This window comes from Dendrobates tinctorius, unplaced genomic scaffold (assembly GCF_039654945.1).
Source record: "Dendrobates tinctorius isolate UK_male_01 unplaced genomic scaffold, ASM3965494v1 ptg000303l, whole genome shotgun sequence".
Lineage (NCBI taxonomy): Eukaryota > Metazoa > Chordata > Amphibia > Anura > Dendrobatidae > Dendrobates > Dendrobates tinctorius.
In genome coordinates, this window is record NW_027361970.1 from 2,386,914 (window position 1) to 2,410,142 (window position 23,229).

The 23,229-nt window shown below is 44.8% G+C and overlaps 1 protein-coding gene across 3 annotated transcripts in view; it reads right to left on the reverse strand.

Moving 5' to 3' along the window:
* Positions 1–583: 583 nt before the first annotated feature.
* The window catches only part of GRIK4 (glutamate ionotropic receptor kainate type subunit 4), a 781,551-nt gene continuing 758,905 nt past the window's right edge, over positions 584–23,229 (reverse strand). For all 3 annotated transcript variants that reach the window (XM_073560724.1, XM_073560723.1, XM_073560725.1), the window contains 2 exons: positions 3,998–4,116; positions 584–1,935 (listed from right to left, as the gene is read on the reverse strand). In XM_073560724.1, coding sequence (XP_073416825.1) covers positions 1,573–1,935; positions 3,998–4,116 — 482 coding nt within the window. In that variant the 3' untranslated portion in view covers positions 584–1,572. The remainder of the gene's footprint in view (positions 1,936–3,997; positions 4,117–23,229) is intronic.

Consider the following 23,229-nt stretch of genomic DNA (forward strand, 5'->3'; position numbering starts at 1 on the left):
CCACTGACCATAAGAGCTTACACTCTACAGGAGAGAGAGGACCCTGCTGATCATAAGAGCTTACACTCTACAGAAGAGAGAGGACCCCACTGACCATAAAAGCTTACACTCTACAGGAGAGAGAGGACCATACTGACCATAAGAGCTTACACTCTACAGGAGAGAGAGGACCCCGCTGATCATAAGAGCTTACACTCTACATGAGAGAGAGGACCATACTGACCATAAGAGCTTACCCTCTACAGGAGAGAGGGGACCATAGTTACCATAAGAGCTTACCCTCTACAGGAGAGAGAGAGGACCATACTGACCATAAGAGCTTACACTCTACAGGCGAGAGAGTGAGGAAATGAGGACACTGATGAACAGAGTTACTTCATTGTTTTCATACCTGTCATTGTTCTCATGCCTGTTTTATGAATTGTTGTAGTCTTTTCTCTCTTTTTCTTGTTGCTAACCAACAAAAATCCATCAAAATTTCAATTTGGAAAAATATTTTTGCACCATTACATAAAATAAGTGAAGTATGTACCATGATGCTGTGGACAAATACATTACACCTATGCAAAAAAACTAAGCAAAAAAACTAAGAATTGTTCTCTTTATTTTACAGAAATTGCATAGAATTGTAGATTTTTTTCATCAAAAAATATCATTATAACTCTTTCATACACAGCTTTAATGGACTTCTGGAGTGGATTTGTTTTGTTATAAGGAGTAGATTTACCAAATGTAACATTATGAAAGTCATATATTCATGATTTTTTATCAGGAAAAGTGGTACATAACAATTATTTTATGGGTTTAATTAACCCTTTTGGTGTTTCTAGAGTTGTCCTGTACCCCTAATCCTATGGAATATTTAACAGTTTTCTATGTCACCATACCAGCATGTGAGGATGGAATTTTTCTTCTTTCATTTACTTTCACAAATGATAATTTCTTAAATCTAGCTCTTATCCTGATGACACAATGACGAAGCTCTATATTTACATGACAGTCAGGAGTATTTATATCCCATGACACCAGTTTTTCACGTGGCCAGGATGTACACTTCATACAAGGCTTGACTTTCTCTACAAAACATGAATACTGGTATAACACAACCTTCAAAGACACACATGAAGCCATGGTAAAAACATTCTCAACCGATTAAAACACCAAAAATGGTTCCCATGAACATAGAACAACCCTATACTCAGCGGATCCAAATCATCATTTTAGGCCAAATGTTTCAATACTACAGACATTGTGGGTATCCAAATAAAAGCCTCTAGGTGTTTATGACTGGGAAAAGGAAGACAATGGCCCTCAAGATCCAAAAATAACAATATTATGTGACCAGGTTTAGTCCTCTGCTAATTTGTATGAGAAATCCTTAGTTTTGTGATGGCATCAGGAGCTCGGATCATAGGAATCCATCGTGGGAGATTTTTTTAATTTATTGTACTGTGTATAATCCACTAAGAGGATTTTCTTCTAGCTGTAAAAAGTTTATTTGTATAATTATGTGATGACTAAAAAAAACGCACTGGATGTTTTGTATCCTATTTGACTTTGCTTGGTGTCATTCTACTCTGGCTCACTGCTGTTTGTTGTCTTCTCCCATAAACTCTCCTCACTTTGTGCTGGAGATCCGGCAGAGGTTCGCACTCTGAGTCCTTGGAAGCGACGGCACTCCGGACATACTCGAATATGTGTACATTCTCTGGCTACCAGAGCTGCTTCTTGTGCCAGTCTCTGTGCCAGTGGGTCAGGCCCACTTCCACCACATAGTTTACCATTGCTGAGCATACTAGTATTGCGCCCTCTTCTATCATCTTGAATGGTAGATCTAGAACGTATAACACCTCCACGCCTACGACGCGGTAGGAGACTGTCCTTGCAGAGAATTATGTTGCTTAATTCTGTCGCCATTTCTTTGCACACAGAAACCTAGGAAAAAAAATAAGTACAAGATAAGTACCATGCAACTGACAACTGGGCAATCGGGAGCAAGAGTGGATTTTTCAAGCTGTTGTACACAATATCTAGTTCTAAAATGAACCCCTTAGTGACTGCTGCCCTCCGATCACTGTATGGAGCAGGCTCAGGAGCTGAGCTCGCTCCTTGTGTTACTTAGCTGGCAGCCATCAGTAACTGATATGGGAGGTAGTCTTGATTTAATCAATTTAGCCTCTAAAAATTCTGATGTTAAGCATGACAGTTTTCACTTCTGATAGCCATCAACACTAATGTGGTAACAATCAGTTGTTATGGCACCTAGGGGCCTTCAGAAGGCACCCATGTCTGCTATGCGAGATCTCCCATTGAGTACAACCTGTGGCTGGGCTTCATAGGGGATTGTCTATTTCACAAAACTATGCAATACTTTTGTATTGCAGTGCATTGTATAGGTGAACATGAGTTTGCTGGTTCAAGTCCCCTAATATGAAAATAAAATAAAAATTAAAAATATTTTTATGTGTTGCTGGGAGCGTAATTTACTGAACTAAAATAATATATAAATATTTATCCCATGCGGTAAATGCTGAAAAATCTCTATATCAGAATTGGTGTTTTTGGTCACCACAATTCCCCCAAAAATTCAATAAAGAGCTATAAAAATGTCACATGTACTCCAAAACAGTGACCATGATAACATCAGCTTAATATGTGTGAAATGCAGGTACATTGACAGAAAAAATAAAAAGTTATGACTCAAACCAATATATTATTTATGTATTTATTTATCTTTTACAAATTTCTGATTTTTTTTTTCACTACTTTTAAAAAAAGATAATAAAAAAACCCTATGCAAGTTTGGTATTACTGTAAACATAGTGACCTGGAAAATCATATAGCCAGGTAAGTTTATGTGCATAATGAGCCCTATAAAACAATATCTAAAAAAAACTATAGTTTTCGTAATACTTAATTTTTTTAGGCAGTACATTATATCATAGGTAAAATTAATTATGTCACTTAAAACTAAAACTTGTCCCATAAAAAACAAGCCCTCATATGGCCATGTGAATAGAAAACTAAAAAAAATGACAGGTCTTGGAAAAAGGGGGGAAAAAAACGAAAGAGTAAAAATGAAAATTGCCGAGTCGGTAAGGGGTTAATAGATAATTAGTGATCTAGAGCTTGAGTAGATTACCTATCGAGTTAATGTATATAATATCTATGTATAATATTAATACATCATGGGTAATCCAGAGCGTGGGTAGATTTGTTATTGAGTTGGTGAACAAAATTTGGCTATTAGGTATTTTGTTGAACATCTGGAGCATGGGGAGATAGATGTCTGGAGCATGGGCAGATGTCTAGAGTATGGGTCGGTGTTGGACTGGGGTGCCCAGGGCCCACCAGAAACCAACTCCAGGGCCCCACTTTTCAACTACTTGCAAATATGACATTATCGTCAATTACAAATTTATATAAAAATGGACTTGGTAGATGCTAAGTGACTATTGATGGTGCCTTTGTCTGTACATAGTGATTCAAGTATATTGTGCCGAGTACTGCTCATATAAGAGTGTGGTGGCCTACTCTTGCACAGGATTCTTCTGTTCTCCTGTGGGCCAGGTCAAGCCTGAGCATCGGTAGATGTCTGGAGCACGGGTAGGTGTCTGGAGCACAGGTAGGTGTCTGGAGCACAGGTAGATGTCTGGAGCACGGGTAGGTGTCTGGAGCACGGGTAGGTGTCTGGAGCACGGGTAGGTGTCTGGAGCACGGGTAGGTGTCTGGGGCACGGGTAGGTGTCTGGGGCACGGGTAGGTGTCTGGGGCACGGGTTGGTGTCTGGAGCACGGGTAGGTGTCTGGAGCACGGGTAGGTGTCTGGGGCACGGGTAGGTGTCTGGAGAACGGGTAGGTGTCTGGAGCACGGGTAGATTTCTGGAGCACGGGCAGATTTCTGGAGCACGGGTAGAGGTCTGGAGCATGGGTAGATTTACTGTTTAGTTAATGTACATAATATTTAGGCTTAATGTCAATTAAGATGTCATATTTTACCTCAGGTTCTTCAGAATTGCGTATGGTCCACAGGAACTCAAGTACTGCCATGAAAATAGCTACTATTAGACCACAGATTAACACAACAAAGATGCCACCAATATTTTCCATTCCTAAACCTAAGAAAAAAAAGAAGAAAACTACAGGTCATAAAAACATGCATTTGCTCTTTTACCATGATAGTTTCAGCAATGGGCATTGATAGCTTTTACTACAGTAGCGCCCTCAGACAAGTGCTACTTCAATGGAGTGTGAAATACGTTCTTTGACAGATGCAATGAAGGGGATTTCAGTTACAAAGATATAAGACAAGACACAACACTATTTAGGGGTGTTGTATTTGTATTTTTAACAATTTTACCTTCTGTACCTCTTGCCTAAAGGGCACCTGTCAGCTTCCCCAGGGCCCCCAAATTTTTGCAGTTAAATGTCTTTATTTAACCCCTAATATAGTTTTGAACAAGCCCCTTTGGAGGCTTATTGCTTTGTCTATCACCATAAAAATGGTTTTTATAACTTGACCTGCAAATGTCTGCCTCCCTAACAATGCGCAATGATGCCGGTTGCATGCACCACAGCTTCATCGACACACTGTACATGCCCAGCGAAGCAGCGTTGACACAGGACTCGTAGTGGCTATGTCCTACGTCACCGCTGCCTCCCTGAGAATGTACAATGCTGGAGCTCGGGTGCATACACCTTGCAAATCATGACACTCAAGCCACAGAGCTGTGATAACATGATTAGTGGGACAATTAGTCCAGGGAATGCAACGCCCCCACAACTAGTCACCCATTACTTTGCATATCACAGATTATGAATATTCAGGATTGAGAGTCCTCAGTAGTTGATACCTTTTAATGGCTAACTGAAAAGATTGTGCATAAATATGTGACTTCAGATGTTGTATTAGTCTAGCATGATGAAGAGACCTGAGTAGTCTCGAAAGCTTGCAATGTGTTACCATCTTTTCAGTTAGCCATTAAAAGGTATCAACTAGAGTTGAGCGAAACGGGTCGAAAAACTTCAAAAGTCACCGACTTTTGGCAAAGTCGGGTTTCATGAAACGAAACCCGACCCTAGGATGAGGTCGGCCACGAGGTCGGCGACTTACGCGCCAAAGTCGCGTTTCAAAAGTTTGTTTTGCGCTCTTTTTCAGCCAATCAGGATCCACGGACACTGTGGGCAACGTGATGACATAGGCAGGGGTCACCACCATCTTTCAGAAGGGCATGCAAGTGATTGGCTTGCTTTGGTGGGCGTCACAGGGGTTATAAAAGGGCGTGCACGCCGACCGCCATCTTACTTCTGCCGATCTTAGCATAGGGAGAGGTTGCTGATTCTGTAGGGAGAGCGTTAGGCAGGGAAGAAGAAAAAAAAAAACTGCTTCTGCTGCTAGCGATTTTGCCTGTACAACACACCAGTCACTGTGTGTGCAGTGCAAGGGGAGGCTATATTGTGGTGGATCAGCGGTGTTGGTTGTTAGGCTGCCTTCTAAGGCTTCCTGACAGCTGCATTGCTGTTTACCCACTGCTCTGCAAACTGCTTTTTTAAAAGCAATCCCAATTTTTTTTTTTTGTCCTGCTGAGGTACTGAGTGTGCATTTTTTTACACCATACAGCGTCAGTGGGCCTCACACAATCCAAAAGTGTCCAGTGTCCACTAGTGTCTGCAGAAATTCAAAATCTCCCTTATCCTGTAGTCACTTTTTTCACACCTGTGCCATCGAGCCTGTGACATAGCGCTCTGATATTCAGTGGACCTCACACAATCCAAAAGTGTCCAGTGTCCACTAGTGTGTGCAGAAATTCAAAATCTCCCTTATCCTGTAGTCACTTTTTTCACACCTGTGCCATCGAGCCTGTGACATAGCGCTCTGATATTCAGTTGGCCTCACACAATCCAAAAGTGTCCAGTGTCCACTAGTGTCTGCAGAAATTCAAAATCTCCCTTATCCTGTAGTCACTTTTTTCACACCTGTGCCATCGAGCGTGTGACATAGCGCTCTGATATTCAGTGGGCCTCACACAATCCAAAAGTGTCCAGTGTCCACTAGTGTGTGCAGAAATTCAAAATCTCCCTTATCCTGTAGTCACTTTTTTCACACCTGTGCCATCGAGCCTGTGACATAGCGCTCTGATATTCAGTGGGCCTCACACAATCCAAAAGTGTCCACTGTCCACTAGTGTCTGCAGAAATTCAAAATCTCCCTTATCCTGTAGTCACTTTTTTCACACCTGTGCCATCGAGCCTGTGACATAGCGCTCTGATATTCAGTGGGCCTCACACAATCCAAAAGTGTCAAGTGTCCACTAGTGTCTGCAGAAATTCAAAATCTCCCTTATCCTGTAGTCACTTTTTTCACACCTGTACCATCGAGCCTGTGACATAGCGCTCTGATATTCAGTGGGCCTCACACAATCCAAAAGTGTCCAGTGTACAAAAGTGTCTGCAGAAATTCAAAATCTCCCCTGTCCTATAGACACCTTGTACCTTGTTTTACATTACTATATAGTTTGTTGGATTTTGTCTACATTTCTACCAAAAATGAGGAAGGCTGGTGGAAGAGGCCGTGGAATTGGGCGGGGGGTTGGCAGCTGGTAATAATGGTGTTGGTGGTGGATCTGATGGTAGTGGCAAAAGCAAAATAGGACCGAATGCAGGAGGTGTTGAGCCTGCGTCATCGTCTGGCTCCACAAGGCCTCGAAGGCTTAGTTTTCTAGGAGTTGGCAAACCGCTTTTAAAGCCAGAGCTTCAGGAAAAAGTTTTGTCTTACATTGCTGACTCAGCCTCCAGCTCTATCGTCTCCTCTTCTGAAGTTGTAAAAAATAAAAGCACTGAGTCGTCATTGGAGGCTCATGTTCATGAACCACACCTTTCCTTGTGTCCTTCACCCCAACCAAGATTGAAGGATGACGCAGGCCATACTACTGATTACTCCATGGAGCTGTTTTCACATACCATGCCTGGATTATCAAGTGAAATGGTGAATTACCCAGGCCAAGATGAATCTGACATGGAGTGCACTGATGCACAGCCGCTGATAGATGATTCTGCTGGTACATTCACTCAGAGCACTACATTGTCCTCGCAGTGTACAGAGCCAGATTCTGACCCTGATGAGACTCAGGTTCCCCTTCCCGCACACTATACCACCATACACGGTGACACAGAGGAAGGTGCACATGACATTGAAGAGGAGGTGATGGATGACCCAGTTGTTGACCCAGATTGGCATCCATTGGGGGAAGAGGGTGCTGCTTCCAATAGCTCAGATGAGGAGGAGCATCCACAGCAGACATCGACATCACAACAGCTGTTATCTGGCAGGCCCGGAGCACTCCAAAGACAGGTTCCAAAAATCAAAAGAGTTGCTGGACAGCTTGTCCAGAGGGTCAAAAGATCACAGCGTGCTAGGCCGCAAAATGTCTGCCAAAGTAGGAAGAGTGCAGTGTGGCACTTTTTTGAACAAAATCCTCATGATCAGGCCAAGGTTATCTGTAAGAAGTGCGCAAAGACCTTTAGCCGAGGGAAAAATCTGAAAAATTTGAATACCAGTTGCATGCTTAGACATTTAACCAGCATGCACTTGCAAGCGTGGACACAACACCAAACCTCAAGTGCCACATGTGCAACTGATCACAAAGAAGGTAGTCAACAACGCTACATTGTTTCCCCACTGTAAGCCCACCGGTTAGCACAGCAGCAAATGTTGAGGTGTCGTTGCAAGGCCACAGCAGTCAGGGAATCCCACTGTTATATCAACAAAATACTGAATCTAGGCCATCAGAAAGAACACCAACTCCATCACCATCATCAACCCTCTCTCAGTCCGCCCTGTCCACCGCTACTTCCACCATATGCAGCTCTCAAGTCCAGCTCACCCTCCCAGACACTATGAGTAGGTCAAGAAAGTACTCAGTCTCTCATCCGCGTACACTGGGTTTGAACGCCCACATTGCCAAACTAATCTCGTTTGAGATGATGCCCTATCGGTTGGTGGAAAGCGCAGCTTTCCGTGAACTCATGGCCTATGCAGTACCACGCTATGACCTACCCAGTCGCCACTTCTCTCGCAAAGCCATCCCAGCCCTCCACCATCATGTAAAAGACCGCATTGTCCATGCACTCAAGCAGTCAGTGAGTGGAAAGGTGCACCTCACAACTGATGCATGGTCCAGTTGGCATGGCCAGGGCCGTTACGTGTCCATCACTGCGCACTGGGTTAATGTGGTGGATGCAGGGTCCACAGGGGACAGCGGTGGTGGGACAGTGCTGCCTAGCCCACGGTATAGGAAACAGTTGGCTGTAGGCGTTCGACCCTCCTCCTCCTCCAGAAGCGAAAGCTCGTCCACAGAGCGCAGTCGTACGAGCACTCCATCTGCAGCTGCCACTGTTGCACACGAGGTGTCCCCCTATCGAGCAGCTAGTGGAAAGCGTCAGCAGGCTGTGTTGCAGATGATGTGTTTGGGCGACAGACACACCGCCGAGGTGCTGGCCGAGTACTTGAAGCGACGAACTGAGTCATGGCTGGGCAGTGTACATCTTGAGGCAGGCAAGGTAGTTAGTGATAACGGCCGTAATTTTGTGGCAGCCATAGCCCTTTCAAAACTCAGCCACATACCTTGCTTGGCTCACACCTTGAACCTGGTGGTGCAGTGCTTCCTCAAAAATTATCCGGAGTTAACAGCCCTGCTCCAGAAGGTGCGAAGACTGTGCGCGCACATCCGCCGGTCGCCTGTATACTCCGTTCGTATGCAGAAGCTGCAGCGATTGCTCTACCTTCCCAACCACTGCCTCATTATCGACATTGCAACATGGTGGAACTCCACCCTGCACATGGTGGAGCGGCTGTGCGAGCAGAGGCAGGCCATAATGCATTTGTGGGAGGATACACGGCCAGGCACTTTGAGAGCAGACATGGAGTTGACAGGTGTGCAGTGGTCGAAGCTGAAAGACCTCTGTAAAGTCCTTCAGTGTTTTGAGGAATGCACACGGCTGGTAAGCACAGACGACGCCATCGTAAGCATGAGCATCCCACTTATGCGTCTGCTCATGCAAACTTTGACGCACCTTAAGGAGCAGGCGTCTGCAGCCAATGTTGATGAGGAGGAAGAGGAGGAGGGAATCCTTGATGACATTCAGCCATTGTCTGCTCAGGGACCTCTCCTGGACGAGGTGGAGGAAGAAGAGGAGGAGGAGGATGATGGGGATGATTACTTAAGGGAGGAGGATGCATCTCGTGGGGCAAGTGAAAATGTTGGCGTGGCAAGGTCTTGTACAGGGTTTGTGCGTGACTGGAGGGATGTGGATTTGCCAGAAAGTGCTCCTCCACCCAGCACTCGCAGTGCATCATTGACACCGGGAACATTGGCCCACATGTCAGATTATGCCTTGCAGATCCTAAAAAGGGACCCCCGCATTGACAAAATGATGAACGATGACGACTACTGGTTGGCCAGCATCCTGGATCCACGCTATAAAGGCAAATTACAAAACATCATGCCACAGGAGAACCTTGACCTAATATTGGCTAATAAACAAGCAACTCTGGTAAATCGGTTGCTTGAGGCATTCCCAGCACACAGCAGCGGTGATGGTTCTCACACGAGCCGTACGGGCCGGGGGCAGCTTGGCAGAGGTGTTCATGGTGCACACAGCAGAAGTGGCGTTGGAGACAGGGGTTTCATGACAATGTTGTGGACTGATTTTTCACGGACCGCTCACACAACTGGTAATACTGCATCGATGGAAAGTGACAGGAGACAGCAGTTGTCAACTATGGTTACAAACTACTTTTCCTCCCATATCGATGTTCTCCCACACAGGTCATTCCCCTTTGACTATTGGGCCGCTAAACTGGACACCTGGCCTGAATTGGCACAATATGCCTTACAGGAGCTCGCTTGCCCAGCTGCAAGTGTGCTATCGGAAAGAGTCTTCAGTGCAGCTGGATCAATCCTGACAGGTGCCCTGGACAGGTGGGTAGGCCGACTCTTGGGCGCGGGCACTGGCACAGGGTCCCTCATAGTGCAATCAAGTGTCTCTGACGGTGGTGGTGCACACCCGCCGTCAGACACACCGCCGTACTATGAGGGGCCCAGTGCCAGTACCGACGCCCACGAGTGGGCCCCCCTTGCTTGGGCAGGGCCCCAGCATTTGCAATCTTTACCTCTCCCTGCTCCTCCGCTGTGTAGTCTGGGCCGTCAATTCCATACTGTGCCTGACACCGTCTGAGCCTGCCTCCTGATGTATAGACATATATTTTGAATGTGTACGCTATCCATACATGTTATCCGGGGATACGATACCCTTTCTCACCTTTGTGCAATCACGTGCAATCCATACTGGGCCTAACACCATCTGAGCCTGCCTCCTGATGTATAGACATATATTTTGAATGTGTACGCTATCCATACATGTTATCCGGGGATACGGTACCCTTTCTCACCTTTGTGCAATCACGTGCAAGCCATACTGGGCCTAACACCGTCTGAGCCTGCCTCCTGATGTATAGACATATATTTTGAATGTGTACGCTATCCATACATGTTATCCTGGGATACGGTACTCTTTCTCACCTTTGTGCAATCACGTGCAAGCCATACTGGGCCTAACACCTTCTGAGCCTGCCTCCTGATGTATAGACATATATTTTGAATGTGTACGCTATCCATACATGTTATCCGGGGATACGGTACCCTTTCTCACCTTTGTGCAATCACGTGCAAGCCATACTGGGCCTAACACCGTCTGAGCCTGCCTCCTGATGTATAGACATATATTTTGAATGTGTACGCTATCCATACATGTTATCCTGGGATACGGTACCCTTTCTCACCTTTGTGCAATCACGTGTAATCCATACTGGGCGTGAGAACGGCTGGCGAGCTGTTAAGCAAGCTACAGCACCTGTGGTTTGCACACGTAAGTTTTTCATTTTTTCAGGAATGACGGTTAGGCCTAATTCCGGAACTGCGGTTGACCTGCACTTACTGGGAAATCATTGTTCGCGGGTAATAATTGTAATCAGTGATCCCCATCACTAACGTTGTTCAGCGGGTTATCTGCACCTGTAAGCGACAAACGCTGGCCTTTTCAGTGTAGCGCACATGCAGCCACGGACATGTAAGGGCATGACACACCAGTTATTGGCCAATCTCATGTGCCAGAGCCTCACGTGTCCCTCTAGTAAGCCGGACTCAGACCGCAGGGCATGACGGAGTCTCGTTCGTTAACGGAATTAAGCTTGCAATGTGTGCATCTGTTCTGTAGCTGGCATGGTTGAGGTTTCCCAGGTGGAGTCGAATTTAACCGTAGGCTCCACTCCTGGTGGTGCCCTTCTGGACATTCCTTTAAGGTTCAGCTTTGCAACCATACTGCCCACGTAAAACAAACACTTTGCCTTCATGAACGCTGTTTGGAGGGTCATGACTCGTGGGAATAACGCCGCCCAATCAGTTAACCTGCTAGAGAGATCCTTCGTTGCTCCCAAGCATGACATCACACTCCCTAGGAGGAAGGTAATGCCACTGTGGCGACCGTACTCCTGGGGGCGACACAAGTGCACTGATGCCCAGCCACTGCTCGATGAATCTGCTGGTACATTGACCCAGACCACTACATTCCCCTCGCACGCTACACGGCCTGAATCTGACCCTGATGAAACTCAGGTTACCCTTCCCATATACAGTTCCATCTTACACAGTGACAAAGAGGAAGCTGCAGATGAAAGTGCAGGTTCGGCCCACCCGCCATCAGACACACCACCGTACTATCAGGGGCCCTGTGCCAGTGCCGTTGCCAATGAGTGGGCCCCCCCTGCTTGCTCAGGATCACAGCACTTGCAAGGTTGAAATACTGTGCAGTGAGATGGAAGGTGGGGGCGACGAGGAGTCCAGACTAGTACAGGGATTCCCTAGCGAGGAGACTTATTTGATTGTTTTCAATGTTGGGACAGCAATTTTTGGGGAGCACTATACTCTGGAGAATGATAGATGGGGCCCACTATACACTGGAACATTCCAAAAGGTGGACATCAGACACTGGAGCAGCATTTACAGGGCCCATTATACGCTAGAGCATTAGAAATGGGGCCCATTATGTTTGGAGCATTATTTGGGCCCATAAGACAGTGGAGCTTCATCCATGGGGACCAACATATACTGTAGCATTATGTGGAGCTCATCATATACTGTTTCAAACATTATATGGGACCAATGATTCTGTATGGAGAAATAGATGGGCCTCGTCATGAGATGTAAAAAGTGAAGTATTTTTCATTGTACTATACCGCTATTTCTCTGCCGTATCGGAGCATGATGAGTTGTGGTATGTGTTAAAGGGGCGCTCTTTCGCCCAGGGCACATGAAAACCTGGAGCCAGCCCTACCCCCCCACAACTTTAGCCAAATAACCCCCATTTTTCAGTGCGTAACTTGTATTATGAAGTTAATTAAGGTTGACAAGCTTAAGTAAGAAGAATTGATGCTTTTGGCATTCAAATGGGCACTGTAGGTGTGTTTCCTGTCCTCCTCTCACTGCCGACTTTTATTCCCCATTGACTTACATTGGGTTTCTTGTTTCGGGACGACCCCGACTTTTCCCTATAATCGGCCGATCTTGCTCGACCCGACTTTTGGAAAAGTCGGGTTTCACGAAACGAAACTCGACCCTAAAAAACCAAAAGTCGCTCAACTCTAGTATCAACTACTGAGGACTCTCAATCCTGAATATTTTTCTATCTACTGGCTAACACGGTACAAAGATATACATATTTCCTGTATCAGATTATGAATATGATTTTATGGTAATAGTCAAAGCAATAAGCCACCAAAAGGGGATAGTATGAAAGTATAGTAGAGCTTGAATAAAGACTAGGGTGTAATTTAGGGCGCCCTGGGGAAGCTGACAGGTTCCCTTTAAGCAGTATTTTATTTGTCTGACCTGTCTTTTCTGCAGCCATCTCCTTCCCCCCTCCACTCCCCATAAAGCTTTATAGACAGCAAGAGTAATTTGATCCTTCACTGCAGACAGATTTGTAAACAGTTTTAAGCAATTTTAGGGTGAGTGCACACACTGCGGATTCTGCTGCGGGTTTTTTCCCGCGGAAACGCAGGTAAAACCGCAGGTAAAGTGACCTGCGGTTTTGCTGTGGTTTGGCCTGCAGTTTCACATCTCTACTATGTTAAAGGTGTGAAACCGCAGCAGAATCCGCAGAAACAATTGACATGCTGCGGAAAAAAAACGCAGCTTTTCCGCAGGTAAAAAACCGCAGCGTGAGCACTGCGGTTTTGAAAACCCATAGGCTAACATGGTAAAGTACCATGTCTGCGGAAATGCTGCAGTTCTGCAGGGCCAAAACCGCAGCAAAACCGCAGCAAAACCACAGCGTGTGCACATACCCTTAGAGTGAATGATCAGTGCAGAAAACAAAAAGTGACTGATATGGGGGGTAAAGAGACATTTTCCCTCTTATCTGCACTATCATTATTGATTTATGAAAAAAAATAATTAAATGTCCTTCTTGACCAGGCAATTTTCCATTTTTTGACCTTTCATTTTTCCATCACTTTCTTTTAAGAGTCATAATTTTTTAATTTTTCTGTCAACTTAGCTGCATGAGCTGAAATGATTAAACAACAAATATATATACATACTATATATATATATATATATATATATATATATACACACACACACACAGTGTGTGAGATAGGTATTGAACATGTCACCAATTTCATAAGTAAATATACTTCTAAAGTTACTATTGATATGAAATTCTTACCAGGAGAACGTATGATCCAAACCATAAAGGCAAAGAGATCAGACCATGGATGTCCATAAAGTAAATTATGTGTAATAATGAGAAATTGCACAGGAAAAAAATATTGAAAATGTAAGAGGAAGAACAAGATCAGGGGTACCTTTCTCACTCCGATTCCGGAACTGCCGGGACTGTCACCCATGTTGCAAGGGGGGAGACTTCCAGAGAGAGACCAACCCTTGCATGTGACTGAGGTAGGCGGGGCTGAGTTAAAAAGCGCTGTGCGTTGAAGAGGGTCAGAGTACAGGCGGGAAACCGAAGCAGGCAGTCGGGTACAGTGTCGGCCGTGAAGGCAGAACATCCCGTGAGCGTAGGCCGACGTGACAGATTACCTGCATACAGGTCCGCTGAAAGTAGTCGACGGCCTGCCTGTTCCCCGCTATCCTCCGTGCCGCGAGGTGACTCACAGTCGAGACCAGAGACTGTAATGCCCTCACTCCACTCAGTCAAGTTCCTAATACATCGCAGAGTATAGCCTCGCTCCGAGCTCCCCATGGCCTTTAGAGACTCTTCTCCTGCTCCGTGGATTGGAACCCTGTCCTCTACAGACACCTCCAAGACGACATGTGCCGCTGTTGCTGGTGCCACCGTTAGAGACTCGAGTTGCTGCAGTCAAGAAGACTACAGTCTGATAAGTTTTTGCCTTTTCCTATTGCAGTATTGTCCATCCCTGTCCTACCCCTTCCTAGCTCCCAGTTCTTTCCTTCTCCTGATCACCACCCCCTTGTTTTGCTACTCTCTGTGAGGAGTTTACTTGTTGTCAGTAAACCTGTTAACTCTTGATCTGCTTCTTGTCCGTGATGACATCCTACATTCTTGCAGTTTCCACAAACACGTGAAGAAACAGATGTCTGAGATGGGGGAGAAGGAGAGAGGGAAAGTCAACTCATCAAATAAACCGTGGAATGGTTTGTGGTTTAGATGTTGCACGGAGCCTCCCAGGTCCAGACGCAGCAATCAAAGAATAAAATAAATCCTCCAGCGATGAACAGGTAAGTGGAGAAAACCTCACATTTATTTGTGCATTAAAACTTATGGCGGTTTGTTCGTACACATTGCAAACCAACCATGATGATGAAGATGAAACGAGAGTGGACAAATTAGCAAGGCAATGATCCCAAACACACATTTAATGGAATTCTCAATTGGTTTCAGAGAAAGAAAATAAAGCTGCTAGAATGGCCCAGTAATCACCTGACCTGAATCCAATAGAAAATTTATGGAAGGAACTAAAGCTCAGCTTTCATAGAAGGAGCCCACGGGACCATCAGGATCTCAAGAGTGTATGTATGGAAGAATGGGCCAAAATCATGCCTAAGCAATGCCTGCAACTAGTTTCTCTGTACAGAAGGCGTCTTAAAGCTATCTTCGCCAACAAAGGCTTTTGTATGAAGCAGTAAATAAATTTCAGCAAGCGTGTTCAATACTTTTCCCTGGGTCATCTCTCATTATTACATATAATATAATATATTACATATAATACTTATAACTTAATTTATGCACATGTATGGTTTGATTTCTTTGCCTGTGTGGATTGGATGGGTTGATACCAATAACTGGTGAGAATTTTATATTAATAACCCCTTTATCTATAGAAATATATTTACTTCGAAAATTGGTGATGTGTTCAATACTTATTTCGCTATATATATATATATTTAAAAAATTCAGAGCTTTGTAAATAAAAAAAAGTTTCTTTTCTTCCAGAAAAACAGGGGTTAATCGGCTATGTTGGAAATCTCCGTTCCCAGCTGTGCTCAGTTAGCCACTCTTTTTACCTATATAAACTGGGCTTTTATTACTAATCCTCGCCAGAGCTAGCTTTTGCTGCATGGCTAAAAGAGGGAGAGAAGTTGGTATGAGAAGTAGTGCTGGAGGAGTCAAAAGCGACTGTTTTTTTTTGTACGCTGGGTAATTCCTTATCCTTCCCTATTTTGGTTCCTTCCCTTTCCTACAGACCCCCATGGATTCCTCTGTTGTATATGAGTGAAAATTTTGTGTGTGTGAAGTTTTTAGTTACCCCTTGTGTTTGTTGCCCTGTTTGTCAGGTTGGTGTACTGCGGTGCACAGTAGCGCCCCCTTTTCCCTGGGTGGGCGAAGAGAACAGATGGAGGGCTAAGGACAGAGTCACACTAGCGAGAGAAATGGACGAGTGCTATGCGAGAAAAATTCACATAGCACTCAGATCAATGTTAACCTATGGGGCAGCTCCAATCATCCAATTTTTTTCTTGCCCGTATTATATGTGTGGAGGAAATTGCAACATGCTACGATTTGCACCGTATTACTCCCGAGACTTGCCAATGCAAGTCTATGGGTGCCACAAAAAAATGAATTACACACGGAGCATACATGTGATTTGCGAGAAATACGCACCGGTGTCCTTTGCAAAAGCCAGCAATTCAGTGTGCGATAGAGTAAAATCACACTGACATGTTTAATAAAGAATAGAAATAATAGATAAATACACATAAAATACACATATATATATATATATATACACACACACGTCATTGAGAGATATATACACTCACTGGCCACTTTATTAGGTACACCATGCTAGTAACGGGTTGGACCCCCTTTTGCCTTCAGAACTGCCTCAATTCTTCGTGGCAGAGATTCAACAAGGTGCTGGAAGCATTCCTCAGAGATTTTGGACCATATTGACATGATGGCATCACACAGTTGGCGCAGATTTGTCGGCTGCACATCCCTGATGCGAATCTCCCGTTCCACCACATCCCAAAGATGCTCTATTGGATTGAGATCTGGTGACTGAGGAGGCCATTTGAGTACAGTGAACTCATTGTCATGTTCAAGAAACCAATCTGAGATGATTCGAGCTTTATGACATGGCGCATTATCCTGCTGAAAGTAGCCATCAGATGCCTGTTCTTAGCTGAGAGGAGTGGTACCCAGTGTGGTCTTCTGCTGCTGTAGCCCATCTGCCTCAAAGTTCGACGCACTGTGCGTTCAGAGATGCTCTTCTGCCTACCTTGGTTGTAACGGGTGGCAATTTGAGTCACTGTTGCCTTTCTATCAGCTCGAACCAGTATGCCCATTCTCCTCTGACTTCTGGCATCAACAAGGCATTTCCGGCCACAGAACTGCCGCTCACTGGATTTTTTTTCTTTTTCGGCCCATTCTCTGTAAACCCTAGAGATGGTTGTGCGTGAAAATCCCAGTAGATCAGCAGTTTCTGAAATACTCAGACCAGCCCTTCTGGCACCAACAATCTTGCCACGTTCAAAGGCACTCAAATCACCTTTCTTCCCCATACTGATGCTCGGTTTGAACTGCAGGAGATTGTCTTGACCATGTCTACATGCCTAAATGCACTGAGTTGCCGCCATGTGATTGGCTGATTAGAAATTAAGTCTTAACACACAGTTGGACAGGTGTACCTAATAAAGTGGCCAGTGAGTGTATATAATACTAGCTGAAGAGCCCGGCGTTGCCTGGGCATAGTAACCAACTGTGGTTAGTTATAACAAATTATAATGATTATATTGCACATGAAAACATGTCACATCATATATTCAACACTACAGATTTGCAACACAAATTAACTAAACGATTACCCAAGTACTGATAGTATTTTATTTGCAACTCATTCAAGAGCCTTTTGATAAACAACATGTGTATCTATGTATCTAACCCTATCCTGTGTGATAATGTCTGCTGAGCTGTGTACCTAATCCTCTCCTGTGTGATACTTTCTGCTCAGCCGTGTATCTAATCCTATCCTGTGTGATACTGACTGCTGAGAAGTGTACCTAATCCTATCCTGTGTGATACTGACTGCTGAGAAGTGTACCTAATCCTATCCTGTGTGATACTGTCTGCTGAGCTGTGTATCTAATCCTATCCTGTGTGATACTGACTGCTGAGCCGTGGATCTAATCCTATCCTGTGTGATACTGACGGCTGAGCCATGTATCTAATCCTATCCTGTGTGATACTGACTGCAGAGCCATGTATCTAATCCTATTCTGTGTGATACTGTCTGCTGAGCCGTGTATCTAATACTGTTCTGTGTGATACTGTGTGCAGAGCTGTGTATCTAATCCTATCCTGTGTGATACTGTCTGCTGAGCCGAGTATTTATTCCTATCCTGTGTGATACTGACTGCTGAGCTGTATATCTAATCCTATCCTGTGTGATACTGACTGCTGAGCTGTGTATCTAATCCTATCCTGTGTGATACTGACTACTGAGCCATGTGTCTAATCCTCTCCTGTGTGATACTGACTGCTGAGCCGTGTATTTAATCCTATCCTGTGTGATACTCACTGCTAAGCCGTGTATCTAATCCTATTCTGTGTGATACTATCTGCTGAGCTGTGTATCTAATTCTATCCTGTGTGATACTGTCTGCTGAGCCGTGTATCTATTCCTATCCTGCATGATACTGACTGCTGAGCTGTGTATCTAACCCTATCCTGTGTGATACTGACTGCTGAGCCATGTGTCTAATCCTCTCCTGTGTGATACTGACTGCTGAGCCGTGTATGTAATCCTATCCTGTGTGATACTGGGCTCCCCCTGCAGTCTGTGTCAGAGTGTGGTCTGTGTTGGCACGGTAATAAATTGTGTTATTTCCAGCTTTACAGAAGGACGATACCACCATAGAAATTATAAGAATAATAGGCAAAATTGTTTGGTGAATTGGAACGTGCGGGGTTAAAATTTCACCTCACAACATAGCCTATGACGCTCTCGGAGTCCAGACGTGTGACTGTGCAAAATTTTTTGGCAGTAGCTGCGATGGTGGAGATGCCAATCCTGGACATACACACAAACATACACACACACATTCAGCTTTATATATTAGATATTTATATTTCAATATTTCATTTAACATGCACGCACAGGAAGTGCATCATTCGCTCCTCCCATCGATGCCTGTGTCACATGACCGCGGGTCGCCAATGGGTTGGCATGACAACCCGGGGTCAAGAGAAGACTCCTGTGGTTGTCATTGCTGGATCGTCCTGAGTGCCGCCTGGTGGTCGGCGCTCATAGCTAGTGAGCATATCTGCTATATAGAGCAGCCCTGCAGTACTGTATGTAGCAAAGGTGATCGGACAACTGTAGCTTCAAGTCTCCCATGGAGACTATTGAAGCAAGTAAAAAGTAAAAAAAAATGTTTTTAAAAATAATATAAAAGTTCAATTCACCCCCCTTTTGCCCCATTCAAAATAAAACAATTTAAAAAAAACAACAAATATACACATATTTGGCATCACTGCATTCAGAATAGCCTGATCTATCAATATATAAAAAGAATTAATGAATCGGTAAACAGCATAGCAATAAAAAAATCGAAACGACAGAATAAGGCTGGTTTCACATTAGCGCATTTTCAGCGCGCGCACAGCCGGGGGTAGCTCCGCCCCCGAGCCGGCTCTCTGCCCGGCGTGCCCGCCCCTTCCTTGTAGCGCCGCCTCCTAGCGGACAGCGGCGCCTGCGATCGGCGCACCCTATCTTTAGCATAGGGTGCGCCGATCGTGCGCAGGCCGTGCGCTAGTTGCGCTTTGACCTGCGCTGCGCACTTTTGACGGTGCGCCGTGCGCGCCAAAATCAAACTTTTTGGATTTTGGCGCGCACGGCGCACCGTCAAAAGTGCGCAGCGCAGGTCAAAGCGCAACTAGCGCACGGCCTGCGCACGATCGGCGCACCCTATGCTAAAGATAGGGTGCGCCGATCGCAGGCGCCGCTGTCCGCTAGGAGGCGGCGCTACAAGGAAGGGGCGGGCACGCCGGGCAGAGAGCCGGCTCGGGGGCGGAGCTACCCCCGGCCGTGCGCGCGCTGAAAATGCGCTAATGTGAAACCAGCCTTACTTGTTTTTTGGTCACTGCAACATTGCAATAAAATAGAATAACGGGGTATCAAAAGAACGTATTGTGGTGCTAATAAAAATATGGATATCTTATAGCCTACATATTGTAATATATTGATTAGTCCATATTGAAATTAACCTGTAATGTCAGCATTAGAAGGCCACATATCCAGTACCAGAGTTCATGAGGTCAGACCTGCAATGGCTATTGAAATGCAGCCTGTGTGTTGAGTATACTGAAAGACAATGCTTGTTGAAACAGTATGTTTAATCTGGATTACTGGAAAGAATTAACCTTTGAGTACACTGTTGACTTACTTGAATTTCAAGAGTAGTGAATGGTGCAAGTATATTGACAAAGTATTACCTGATATTTGTGTCATATGGGAATTAAAAAGTGGACTAGGCATATGGACAGTTGCAAATTATTATACATAAGGTCATAGAACTATGTATAGAGGAGCCTAATGAATATGGTTGGTGATCTGAAACCCATTATAGTATATTCAGTCTTAGGCCTCTTTCACACTTCAGTTTTTTGCATCAGTTATAATCCGCCAAAAAGGCAGACAAGCGGATCCGTTCTAAACTGATGTGAACGGATGGCACAGGATCCGTTTTCAGACGGATCCTGAAAATGAAGCGAGAGAGAGAGAGAGAGAGAGAGAGAGAATTTTTTTTTTGTCCGGCAACCAGAAAGAATTTCGGGTTAAATCAGTGTTTGCAGGATCCGCCAGAGAAAAAAACGTTACAAGCTCCGTTTTGAAATTTTTGAGGATGGTGACGGACAGCAACTTTTGGCGGATCCTCACAAAAAACGGATGTAACGGACAGCAATCCGTCACAATCCGCCATTAATGCAAGTCAATGGGAAAAAAACGGATCCTCAAAAAAAAATTGAGGATCCGTTTTTTTTCAAAACCTGGCGGATTGTGACTGATTGTAAAAAACGGAAGTGTGAAAGAGGCCTTAGAGATCTCTTTAACTGTAGTCTGAAATATATATATTTTGTGCTAGGGCTCTGGTCATAGAAAGTTGTTGGAAACTTTGTTATCATATGTAAATATCAGGGCAAGAGTAAATAGTCCAAAGACACAAGATTTGTTTGATGTTATTTATTCATGATAGGTGGCCACTGTCATGTGAATGGAACATCAAACAACTAACCTGTGTATTTTCACGTTTACACAATATTATATTGAGTAAGCCTTTGTCTAAAGCATATAAAAGCTGGTGAAGCAGTCACTGAAGGCAGGAGCTTGTGGACCTGTGTGAGAGGCACAGTGTAGTAGATCCTAGGACACATTCTGTCTTCACTGGCTGCTCCTCACAGTTGAAGTATTTCCGGACAGACGTAAATGCCCCTAGTGAAGATTCTTTTCTCTTCTCTTCTTTCTGATGTAAGTATATGTACCAAAACCTTTGTAATTTGAATATATAAGTATACGCAATATCATACTGTTTTCTATTTTGATATCATAGTCATACATTCCATTGATTTAGTGTTTTGCCACTTGGATTGATCATTGTATAATAAAATTGTGTTATATGCAAGTAGTAGCCTTCTATAAAGCCGTATCCGAACCTTATTGCTAAACAGTTGGCAGTACACGTATCTGCATCAAAATGGTATCAATACAAATGTCAGATTGGTGCGCAAAAAATAAGCCCTCACCCGGCTCCAGATCCGAAAAAATAGAGACGCTACGGGTCTCGGAAAATGGCAGCTTTTCTTTTTTCAAACTTTGGAATTTTTTTCACCACTTAGATAAAACCACCATGGTTACTTACCGGTAGCCGGTTTTTCCGGAACCCATGACAGCACACCTGAGAGAGGGATCAGCCCCGCCAGGACAGGAACCTGCTGAGATATAAGGGGCGGCACCTCTCCGTCGCTTCAGTTAATCCAACACCACATCACATAAATGCACCCTACTAAACGTGCACACCCATATGGTGAAAAAGGGGGGGAATATACGGGTGCTGTCATGGGTTCCGGAAATACCGGCTACCGGTAAGTAACCATGGTGGTTTTGCCTTCACCCATGAGAGCACATCTGAGAGATTTTTGGAGACTTCGAAACACCTTAGGGAGGGACCACCGCTTGTAGCACCCTTCTACCAAAGGTTAAGTCAGCAGAGGAGGATAGATTTAATCTATAGTGCTTAAAGAAGGTTGAGGGTGAGGCCCAGGTAGTGGCCTTACAAATTTGTTCAATCGATACCTCTGTCTTCTCAGCCCAGGAGGTCGCCACAGCTCTGGTGGAATGTGCTTTGATGCTGTCAGGAATCGGAACACCACTAGCTGTGTAGGCTACACTAATGGCCTCCCTAATCCATCTGGCAATAGTCCCTTTTGAAACCCCGTAGCCCTTCCTGGCACCCTGAAAGGCTACAAACAAGGACTGGGACCTCCTCCACTGGCTAGTGACAGATATGTATGCTGGCAGGGCTCTCTTAACATCCAGACAATGAAATTTTTTCTCCCCTGAATTCTTTGGATTATCGCAGAAGGATGGGAGGATAATCTCCCTACCTCGATGGAAATCTGATGCTACCTTAGGCAGATAAGCGGGGTCTGCTCTTAATATCACAATATCCTGAAAAACTTGTGTATAGGGTGGGTTTACCGAGAGAGCCTGCAAGTCACTTACTCTACGGGCTGAAGTAAGGGCCACTAAAATGATCGTCTTTAGAGTCAGGTACTTTATGGGTAGTTGATGTAAAGGCTCGTATGGTTCTTTTGTAAGGGCCTCTAGTACCAGGTTTAGATCCCACGGGGCTATCTGGGTATTGGGATAGGCCTAGACCTATGGCAGGATTTGAAAAACCTGGCTACCCATCTATTTGCTGCCAAGTTGCAATTATAGAGTGCTCCCAGTGCAGATACCTGTACTTTAAGAGTGTTAACTGCTAACCCCAGCTGTAACCCCTATTGTAAAAACTCTAAGATGGCATTAATCGGGGGTTCCAAGCTTACCTTGGAACTGCAGGAATTTATTCCATGTTCTACCGTAGATATTGGTCGTCACTGGTTTCCTACTCTTTAGCAGGGTAGCTACCAACCCGGGAGAGAACCCTCTATCCCTTAAAAGCGACCTTTCAAATTCCACGCCGTCAGATGGAATCCTTTGACCTGAGCGTGGAATATTGGGCCCTGAGCTAGTAGGTCCGGAATTTTTGGTAGAACCCACGGATCGGAGAGGGACATCCTTCTCAGCAGAGCAAACCAGGGCCTTTTTGGCCAAAATGGGGCTATTAGGATCTCCCTGGCTTGATCGTTCCTGATGTTCTTGACAACTGTTGGGATCAGAGCCACTGGGGGAACACATAGGCTAGCCTGAAGTCCCACGGAATCTCCAATGAGTCCACTGCCCATGGTTTTTCTCTTGGATTTAGTGAGCAAAACCTCTCTGTTTGTCTTTTGTGCTTGTTGACAAAGAGGTCTATCACCGGTATCCCCCAAAGCTGTGTTATCTTTTGAAAAATGGACCGATTTAGAGCCCATTCCCCTTACCTCCAGTATTGTGTCTCAGGAAGTCGGCCTCTATGTTTTCTGCCCCT